General features: G+C 40.6%; 1 protein-coding gene across 1 annotated transcript in view; it reads right to left on the minus strand.

Annotated features, from left to right (window-relative positions):
- The window catches only part of LOC102808277 (serine protease 48-like), a 29,455-nt gene extending 18,995 nt beyond the window's left edge, over positions 1-10,460 (minus strand). The window contains exons 1-2 of the mRNA XM_078011724.2: positions 10,351-10,460; positions 9,999-10,100 (exon numbers count right to left, since the gene is read on the minus strand). Coding sequence (XP_077867850.2) covers positions 9,999-10,100; positions 10,351-10,366 — 118 coding nt within the window. The 5' untranslated portion in view covers positions 10,367-10,460. The remainder of the gene's footprint in view (positions 1-9,998; positions 10,101-10,350) is intronic.
- Between the last annotated feature and the right edge of the window lie 1,187 nt (positions 10,461-11,647).

The raw sequence follows: 11,647 nt of genomic DNA on the forward strand, positions 1-11,647 counted from the left end.
ATTCGGTCTCCGTCCGTGCGTCCGTGCGTCCGTCCAGAGTCATATCTCAGAATCCCTGGGACCGATTTCGTTCATTTTTGCATGTGCCTAGTACTTTATGTGGGACATATCCACATGCAGTAGTTTAGCGATTCGATTCAAAATGGCCGACTGGCAGCCATCTTGTTTTTTGAAAATGTTGTATTTTGGACGTGCTTTGTCAGTTTTCGTTCAAACTTGGTACATGGATTATACATGTTAGGACACATGTCCATGACGATTTATTTCGCAATTGGATAACATATTTTCATTTGTATTTGGCACATACATACATCATACGTATCAGTGTGTTTCATAATCAGATCAAAGGCTGTTTTTATTTATGACCATATTATTACTACACGGAACACGTGTTTTGATGTAAATAAACAATCTGTTGTATACGCCACTTAGAACTCAAGTTCCAAGGACACGCTTGCGACAGCCCCACCACTTTAATACATGTATGACGAGCACAAAGAGTACTTTCAAAAATTTAACTGGGACTGTGTCATTTTCAATGACCTGTATTATGTAGAAATGGTCCTACGACAATGATGTACAACTGGCCAGACAGAGAGCATCCTTGGCGCCGACCTCGAAGAAAACTAACAGGACTTGTGAGGGTGTCATTCACCCTTACCGCACTTTGTGTGTCAGAATAAAACGAATGTATTTAATATAATTTCCGCCAAAACCGAATGACTGCAGTGATTTGAATAAATAATCATGGTGAACGATCAAAAGTCTTTTGTTGATCCAAGGCGACGACTGCAAGTAGTATATTGGTGAGATTTGAGTATGAAATAACATCACGCACAAGATTAATATTGCCAAATATTTGTCTACCGGATACGCAGTAAGATTGGTCTATATGTATTATTTCGGGAAGTGCATGTTTTAGTCTCAGAGAGATAGTTTCACTCAAGATTATATAATCCGAGCACAAAAGACTGACCGACAGCCAATTGTTTAGGAGATTATTGTTACCCTTTTATTAGGAAGCAGTGTTATAATCGCCCTGCGGCACGATAACGGAAGTAGTCCATCATCGATTGAGGCTGAAAATACCACAAAAATATCCTGACTAAAAATGGTCCAGAAGTGTTTATAAAAATCGCATAGAAGCCCGTCAACACCAGACGACTTACCGGTTGCTAAAAGTTTGACCCGTTTTGACAGTTCGTCAAAAGTAAACAGGCATCACAACATTCTTTTGAGGTGACAGATAGTTGAGGAAAAACTTCAAGTATGGTGTTTTGTGAATCAAGAAAGATACGATTTGGTATAAATAAGTTAGAATAAAATTCTTTAACAATGCTCCTCAGAACAACATGTGACTCTATGATTGACCTATCTGGTCTTTCATGTTGTGTCATGATTTGTTTGCTGCCTCAACGTTTCTCAACATTAAAAAAATGGTGTAGGCGCATCGTTCTCATTATGTATCTCACTTTATGTCTGGTCCTAATTGCAGCACCCTTAGATTCAGTTTTAATAAATTCATTTAACAGTGTCTGTTTTGCAGTGAGTTTTTTCTGTAGCGATGGATTATTGTAAATGTCATTTTCAATTTAGTTATTTCCCGACAAAGCTCATTTTTTTCTATAGTTGTTGCATAGCTTCGCGGTATATTGTTTTGTTACTTCTTTCATGTTAGTTTTCCACCATGTTTCAATATGAGTGAATCGCGATTTCTGCTTCCGCCAATGGAGCCAGTATAAAATTTCACAATATTCAACATCGTATAACAGACTTGTGTTAAATATCCAGACAGGATTTCGATTATATATTTTTGTGAATGACAAGTTTATAATAACGGGAGCGTGGTCTGAGAAGTCAAAGTGGTGTTTTATGGAAGCATGCTTTATCCCCGTGACTTTGAAATATAATAAGTATCGAGTCGTGATTTCGACTGATTGCGTGACCATGAAAACTGCTTGATTAACGTGACGCCGTGAGTCAATGAGTTTAAATCGTTTAGTGTTATCGAGAAGCAAGGCAGATGATGGTTGGTGAGGTTCGCCATTGTCAAACTTGTCCACATTGGCGTTTAGCGTACAGTTGAAATCTCCCCCATGGTGATAGGGTCAGACCCAAGCCCGTTTAACAAATGTTTTAGTGAGGCAAAGAAAGCAACACGCACCACACCCACAGTGGGAGCATATATGTTGACCAAGTGAAACCGAGAACCACCAATTTCTACGTGCAAGTGACGCAGACGACCAGGGACGGCGTTGGTCATGTTGAGAACATTTATATTTTTATTTGGATGAAACAAAATTGTAACACCAGAAACATGTGTGCTTTCATGAGAAAAGAACGCAGGCGTGCGCCATACAACTTTCCAAGTATACTCATCAGAAGCAATTGTGTGCGTATCCTGTAAAAAATAAAATCACTGCTATAACAGGATTTTAGGATATGACACATTTGGTATCTCCTAAGAGAATCCCGGCAGCCTCGGATATTCCATGTAACATAGGAAACATTATCCATGAACAAACAAACAAAGACAGAATAAAACAAACCAATCCATAATGATATGCAAGATCGAAGCAATTGATGCTTTTGTTTTCCACCTCCTTGCTTGCAAGGTAGACCACGACGTATGTTTAGTAAGTCTTTGTCCGATTTTTCATGTGCGCTTATAGCAATCTTATTGTTTTTTAATTTTGTTTATAGTGAAACTTAAGTCTAGAGAGCAGGCGTATAACACGTGCTACATCTTTGATTGACATCTCGAAATTTTTTTAACATAAATGATAGACCTGATAAGTAAAGCAAGGTCGGAACAAAAAAACTTGTGTTAATTCAACAATTATTTCGTTTGTTATATGACTTTTTAATGAAAGCAAAAACCGACGCTTGATCTAACAGTTTGTCTTTAGCTGAATCACTAGTACTCATTTGAGATATATCAGTTTTGTCTAATGAAATAGACTTTCATCATCCCCGTCATCGGGGGGGGGGCTACCATATTCATCAAATTTGATGTAAAAAACATAAATAAATTGTGGGACTGGACCAGAGTTTGAGGCCACAACAGAAGCAAAAAAAGGAGAACCTGAAATGGCAAAAGCAACCTCTCCAGCAGACTGAGTGAAGGACAAGAACCAGCTTAGTACCGACTCCTCAATGGTATTTATGCCATCCTACATTGACAAATCATCAGTTACTACGTTGGTCGTATTCATTCTATTTAGTTGCTTTTGAGAATCAGGAAATTCATTCTCGTTATTGTTTGCATGTACAACTTGTGTTTTTTATTCACAGTACTCACGTTATTGGTTTCATTATTTTCAACATCATTATTAATATTTTTAATTAGTGATTTATTTTGAGTGTCATTGGCAAATGTGTCCATGTCAATCGGATTTTTCCAGGGTTCACCTATAATATTTTAACAGCTTCTGAGTGCCGGCCTGAGAAGGCCAGCTTAGACAGATAGTGCCTTTGGGACTGAAAAGTCATCGATTATGTACAGTGTGGGCTTGCTTTGAAAAAGTTGGTAGAAGCCCTGTAAACAATCTCGGAGTAAATCCCCAGGATCTACAATGTAGACCTCGGGATTGGCCCATATTGGCTTGACGCAATAATCCCGAGTATTTCATGCGAGGTCAATTTCGGATCAACAGGTCATTCCTAAACGCGTAATTAGGACTGAGTCGAAAATCAATTTTTGGTGCCAGAAATGAACCAAGGACCAAGTTCAGGTTAATAAAATAAGATTGACGACGTTTTCCCAGGAGAAAAAAGTGAATTATTTGTTGAAAAAAAGCGGAGTAAAATTGATATACTAAAATCGTGACGTCGAATCTACGCATGCAATGCAGCGTCATGAAAATTGTCTACAATACACGTACACACATCTTTCGATGACGTAGATTATTTTGCCGGTGATCCTAGAACGCCGTACATACATTGTACTAAAGGTAAGAGCTCTTGCCCTTTTCCACACATTTTAATATATTCTTAAATATTGCTTTACTTATAAAACGTTGCACACCATGCTATGATCATTCAGTGTTTTGAACTAAACGACTCATCGCTTAGCAAAGGCGATTTTCAGGATTTATTGGCGCACGATATCACGAATCAGGGAATCTAAATGGGCCTAAATGGCCAAAAATAAATCGCATCGTACATAAATGACAGCGATTTACTAGGCCTATGACATATGAACTCATATAATTTGTGTGATGTGCACATGCACGGTGCGACTAGTAAGAATTACCTAACATACCGGTCCTTTACGGCCACTTGGTCTATGCAGCCAGCAATAATGAAATTGCAAGAATGGCAAAATGATGACTTCGGATGTAGCCATGTCTAGGGCATGGAAATGATTTATAGTCTTAGCCCATTAATGTAATGTTGTAATGTCTATGAAGTATGTGATCATGATTAATCTTCATGATCATTTGTGACCACGACTATTTGACATAGACTACCACAAACTGTATTGTGACATAAATTGTAAGTTAAAAGTACAGAGCCCTGGCTGTGCGAATGAAAAGCGCACATGTTTGGATACTTTGCAACAACCCATTGCACATGTTTATTTTTAAGACTGCTGACACAGTCACTGGATTGTGTTGTCAGCAGAATTTGAGATACATACATCTTGGTTCTCCCTGTGCCATAATGGTATGGCTCAGACAGTGACATGGTGATTGTGAAATACCAAAATTGGCATCCTCTGTACACTGATTTGTCGGCTATTTCGAGATAACCAATCATTTCGTTATATACATTTTATTATTTGCATGGCCATAAATTAGCTAGGGTATTTAAGTTGAGACATAAGGGAAAATTATTAGTCAGGAAGGTGACCTGACTTGATCCTGTAACATCTTGTGATGCTGATTCCTGACTCCAGTGAGCTGTATCCTATACAGGGATACATATGCAGACGTGCTGTGCAGTAATCCCTGCTGATCAACAGGAACCATTGAAGCTCACTGCCTGAACTACTCCCGTTGTACCAGTGCTACCAGTAGCAGCAGATAGCAGTGCAGTTGCCGATACTCCCTGGACACAGAGCACGAGTTTAAATTGTAGTGCAGCTGCTTCGACATTGTGCCATATACGAAGGAACGCAACATTGCACATTGCTGTCCAATGGAGAGTGGAGTGTTCCCTGCAGCATCGATCACGTCTCTAATTTATTTTATTTTACAGTGTATCTCCCTCCTTGCTGGTTCCAGTGACCAGCATCCTTGTTCTTTGTTTATTAATGTACAGGAAACCGTATATATTGTGTTGTGTTAATTTTTTTATAATCGTTACTGGTATATGTCTTTCTCTGCACAGTCTCAGTTGTGGTGATATACATTCACCAAACGATCCCCACCCTGTGACAGCGGACGAGCTGAGAGGGAGGAGACTTATAAGATAAGCACGCTACCAGAGACAAAGACTATTAGACCGGCATTAAAGACAAGCTCCCCGATCCTGAATACGGTGTAGCCCCATAAAGGCCCCCCGCATTTAACGTCACATTGCTGGCAGCGGTGGGATACAACTGGTGCAGAGAAGGTGAACCAGAGAAAGCAGCTCAAGGCGACTCCAGTAGCAGATCCAGATATGGCAGAGCAGATTACAGTAGAGAGTATCCAGATTGCACCAGTAGCTGATACAGAGCAAAGAAATGATCAGCAAATTTTTGTTGATACATTAAGAGAAATACAGTTTGCACAGGCAGCAGCTGGTGATACTGCAGAGCTTAAAGATCCAGTGGAGACTGAAAAAGAGGGGGTTGTGCAGCCAAAAGGTAAAGCAGAGGAGCTGCTCCCACATGTGACACCAACCTCTGGCTATGGGACCCAAGAAATGAGTAAAGCTGACCTGTTGACTGGCAGTAAAGTTACAGCGGGAAAGCAGAGTGAATCAGCAGTAGCAGAGAAAACCGATATACCATGGAGGCTGGATACAGCCACACCTCGCTATCGATCAGCATTGAGAGGGAGACCAGCTGAGAGAGCAGATGACTTATGGCTTGGGTACCCCCGGGCACAATCAACTGGCAGATGGCTGACAAACCCCATCTCAGATTTATTTGAGGAGGTAAAGGAGGATCCAGAGCCGGTAGTTAGACTAACGTTGTACAGAGAAAAAGCACTGAAAGGAGAGGAGGCTTTCTGTCAGAGGGACATGTACCCTGTGACAAAGCCTAACATAATTTCAGTAAAATTTAAAGGGAAAAAGCCATGGAGAGATTACAATGCCTATTTTGAGCAAAGTGCAATTGTAAATAATTGGGATATGGTACACAAGTCCAGGTATTTAGCAGTGAGTTTGTCCAGTTTGGCGCAGAAAGTGCTGACCCGAGAAACAGATGGTGGAGAAATATCACACCAAGAGTTAGTCGCAAGATTGGACAAGAGATTTGGTCCCAGTGGGCAAGCAAATACCTATGCGGCAGAACTATGGTTTAGGCAGCGCAAGAAAGATGAAAGTTTGCAAGAATTGAGTGAAGCTATACGTGATTTAACAGAGATGACCTACACAGGTATGGACCCTGCTTCCCAAGAAAGGCTGGGCAGGCAGTATTTCAAAAATGCAATCCCTGAGAAAGAAATAAGAGACGGTAAATTTTGAACAAATCCAAAAACATTTGACCAGGCGATACAGGCTGCATTGTAGACTGAGTCACACGTGATGTCAGAGAAACAAAGACTGGCTGAGCAGTACCCCAAATTTAGCAGAGTGCTGAATGCTGATTGTGACTCGGAGGTGATGGAGCTGAATGGAGGAATGAAAGAAATGGGGGTAGGACAATTTCAACCAAGCCTGATAGCAGAACAGCCATGCAGTGGGGACCAGAAGGACCAGAAAGGTGGCGCCTGATAGGAATTGAGTGTTACAGATGTGGTGGACGGAGGCATATAAAGAGAAACTGTACCACCCCACTCCACCAAGCGGATACGCTGGAAATGCATCAATACTAACCCCAGGGACCAGGGCTGGGTCGGAAATACAGACAGGCCCAGGCAACCCCAACAAGCAGTAAAAATGGTGCAGAGACGGAGGGACAGGGTACACAGCAGGGGAAAAGAAACAAGAGGAACCAGATACAGAGACCCCCAAAAAAGGAAAGTAGACCCCTCCCTACCGTACATGACTATACTAGGGCGACAGGCGGGATATTTGCGACAGACAAAGGAGGTGGATTGCAAAGATATTTTTAATAGATACTGGGGCATCAGAAACACTGCTGTCAAGAAAACAATATCAACGTATACATGTGATGCAGAGACCTGCATTGGAAGTATAAAAGATGCTAAAAGCCAGTATTATTGAACCAAGTTGTAGTTCCTAGACCTTAGACGATATTATTATGTACGGCAGAGATGTATATGAGCAGTTAGAGCATTTGGAAAAAGTATTTGACAGATTGCTGGTAGCCGGGTTAAGACTCAAGTCAAAGAAATGTGCAGAACCAGTGTAATGTATTCGGGTCATATAGTGTCAAAAGATGGCGTAGCGACCGATCCAGACAAAGTGAGAGCCATAAAGGAGTGGCCAACGGCAAAACGCGTGAAGAATGTAAGAAGTTTCTTGGGGACGTCGTCCTACTACCGCCGGTAAGTAAAAGGATTTGCCAAGATAGCAGTACCTTTGCATAGATTACCGGAGAAAAATAGAATGTTTAACTGGGATACAGAATGTGAAAGTGCTTTCCAGGTATTAAAAGAGTGTTTGATGTCTGGCCCAGTACTAGCGTATTCACAGGAAACAGGAGAATATGTGCTGGATACGGATGCAAGTGAAACAGGTTTTGGTGCTGTCTTATCACAGGTCCAGGATGAAAAGGAAAGGGTGATAAGGTATGGCAGCAGGTCGCTGAGTAAAGCGGAAAGGAATTATTGCGTCACAAGGAAAGAATTACTGGTATTGGTGAATTTCGTGAGATACTTCTGGCAGTAATTTACGGTAAGAAATTCACCATCAAGACTGATCATGCAGCTCTAAGGTGGTTGTTGAGTTTTAAGTGTCATAATAGTCACTACAGTTGCAAGACCTCGGGCCTGATGTACATACTGCCTCAGTTGTTGGTATGGTTGAAAACACACTCACTGGTGAGCTTGTCGGAACAACGGACAACCTTCCATTTAACCTATGTGAGATATGCGAGTTAGATAAAGCCATGTATCCCACCCAGTCATGTCAGAGAAACAGTCAGATTCTGAACTACCCTGGCTGAGTGCAGCCGCACACTCATTCGGGAACAAGACACCAATTTCGCAAGCATTCTCACAGCGATTTGCCTGGCAATCTCGACCCTGATTTTGGCTCTTACATGCAGCTAGGGTCTCCAGCCTCAACACCACAGTTAGTTGTGCAAACTTCCCCTCCGATTGGTTATACACATGTGACAGTAACTGCATCTTAGTTAGATTCCTTTGTTTCACCTGTTAGACCTGAGGTTAAACTAGGCTAGGCTATTGTCTCTAGTTCTGCATGTGGTTCTACAAGAGTAAAGACGTGCCTTCTCTGAATTGTCCTGCCGTGTTTAGTTTTCTGTAAAATGTGCCAAGGTTTGCTAAGACTTCCACAGTGGTCAGGGATGATGCCAATAAACGAGGTAAGAAAGGTTTAAATCATCGTTGCTTTTAATCAGCATGTAATTGCATTGCAGCAATTTGTAGGACATTTGAGTAGTCAAGTGAAATCCACTTGTACGTTTGATTATTGCACAACTGTAAATTTTGGTATATATCTACAATATCTCCAAACCAAATGTGACTCTAAAATATGGGAGTCTACTGGATTATTCGCCTGGTAAGTTAAACAACAAACCAGTCTGCCTCAGAGAAATTGCACAAGTAGGTTGATGATATAGTAGATAACCTTCTCACTAATGTCCATGGTGTTCTGCAAATATAGGACGTAATCAATAATATGTGCAGCCTTCGTGACGAATGGCATCAACCAGGTCACAGTAGACCATATAGTCAGGAACTCGGGTGAAGCCTGTTTTTAGGGCTGACTGCATTTTGTGTTACTTCGACACGGTCAAAACCGACTAACTCGTTGAAACTATTAGGTTTAATAAATAGAGTCAACTTTCCATCCTCTAGCCAAATTTGACCGTCATGACATGCTATCATAATAGTGGAGCCTATTGTTGGATTAGGTAACATTCCACCACGAGTTCTACAATGTACAATGCACTAATTGAATATGCGTGTAAGATAATATATTGATACTGTGATGAAATATAACATCAATATTGAAAGCCCATAGCGCCAAACACAAGTTTCATTGAAATGTGATGATTTTTACTTGTCGGTCGACATTATTACTTTGAATGCTCTCACTGACATCTCCCCTTTCATAACCGAAATGGTTTGAAAGCAGATTCTGGATGCTACAATGAATCTAGAAAACGAATCACCAAAAATACATAGATGACATAAGACATGTTGTCCCACTGCAATTGTCCAAAATTACTGTGTCAGCGCAAGTGGCATTTGTTAAAAAGGCAGAATTATACTCAGTGGCGTGCTGTATATTTGTGGAACAAGCGTGGTACAATTTATGTGCACAAGCTCGTAAATATTTACAATGCAAATATGGGTTTTTAATATTACGTTAATTTTCTATTTCTCTTGAAGAATTTACATAAAACGGTATACTAGATAGTTTATAACCTTACTGATACTCAACATATAAGCTCTCGCTCAAAACAGTAGGTGTACAACCAGGCGACGACGTTACAAAACTTTGTGGCCCAGCACAAACAATGAAGGACTCAGGCGAACGTTAATTTCAAACGCTGACACCATAAACTGATTCACGTTTGACGCCATGTTTATGGGTCAACCTAGCAAACGGATTGCCATGTGAGATGCGGGACTGAAAGGACCCACAACACGGAACTACTGGCTGGCTTTACTAGCGACTCTGACTAAATTATTAGTACAAAGATAGTCTACGTCATCGAGTTCGCTGACTTAAAATACTGTTCTCACCTTCATGATTTTGCTGAACTAATTCGTCCTGTATTGTAACTAGTGTATAATTTAATTTTTTAATTACAATTTCTTTTAATGCTGCTTCTCTTGCATGGTTTTCTGTATGGAGTAAAAATAATGAACACTTTTAATGAGTAATTTTGTTTTCGGAAATTTATCCGTATTAACAAATCGGATGTTTTTATATTCGAGTAGAATATATCGTAACGAGCTAACAACGCGACCAACCCTGACAACAAGATCTTAGTCGCTAGCTTCACCAGTGACTCTGAATAAACAAGTCACCAAGCAACAAATCACAAAGTCAATCTATGTCATCGAGTTCGCTGACACAAAAGACGACGCTTACCTTTATGAATTTCCATGATACGTTCTTGCTGTAGTAATTCGTCCTGTTTTACAGTTAATGTATGATTTAATTTTGTAATAACACTTTCCTTTAATGCTACTTCTCTTGCATGGTTCTCTGTGTGGAAGAAAAATGCATAAACACGTTTAAGCAGCAATTTTGTTCCGTCAATTGCTTTAACTTACTTTCTAATGTGGTATAGTTAATACAGGGAGAACCCCTGAAAAAACGATCTTAGTCGCGCGCGCTCGCACACTGTTAATTAAACTGCTAATTACAGTCAATGGATTGTGCTCTCTGCAGATTTTGAGATACATACATCATGTCTCCACCATGTGGTATAATGGTATGTCCCACACAGTAGGGTGGTGATTGTTAAATACCTTGGAATGTGCTAGCCCAGCGTTGTGTGAGAATGAAAAAAGAAAAGTTTCCTACTTTAAATTGGTATCAAAATTTGCATCTTCTTTACACTGATTTATCCGCTATTTTGAGATAACTAATAATTTCGTTGGATACTTTTTATTGTTTGGATGGTCATACTTTAGTTTTAGTATTTAAATTGAAACAAGTGTGAAAATCTTTAGTCAGGAAGGTGACCTGATTTGATCCTGTAACAGCCTGTGATGCTGATTCCTGGCTCCAATGAGCTGTAGCCTGTAAAGGTATATATGCAGACGTGTTGTGCAGTAATCCCTGCTGATCAACAGGAACCACTGACGATAACCGCCCGAAATGCTCCCATTGTACCGGTGCTACCAGTAGCAGAAGAGAGCAGTGCAGTTGCCGATACTCCCTGGACACAGAGCACTAGTTTAAATTGTAGTGCAGCTACGAAGGTACGCAACATTGTACATTATTATTCACCGGAGAGTGCAGTGTTCCTTGCAGCATCGATCAAGTCCTAAGCTTTATTTGTTTACTACATAGCTCCATTCCTTGCTGGTTCCAGTGACTAGCATCCCGTCTATTTATTTATTAAAGTGAAGGAAACCTTATATAGTGTGTTGTTTTGATTTATTGTATTCGTTATCGGTATATTTCCTTCCCTGCACTGCCTCAGTTATAGTGACATACCTTCACCAAGCGATCCCAATCACGTGGTATTGGACAAGCTGAAGGGAGAAGTCTTATAAGATAAGCGTGCTACCCTTCGTCCGCCTGCACGGTGTTGCTCCGTTCGAACATTCCTCCCTCCACAACACCGTGCGGTAATTATATTCATAACCGTGTATGTCACGTGGTTGCGCGATAGAAAGTTTACCGACCAATAGAAAGTTTTGTTACAATGACTACC

Source organism: Saccoglossus kowalevskii, chromosome 12, assembly GCF_978046115.1.
Source record: "Saccoglossus kowalevskii chromosome 12, keSacKowa6.1, whole genome shotgun sequence".
NCBI classification, from domain to species: domain Eukaryota; kingdom Metazoa; phylum Hemichordata; class Enteropneusta; family Harrimaniidae; genus Saccoglossus; species Saccoglossus kowalevskii.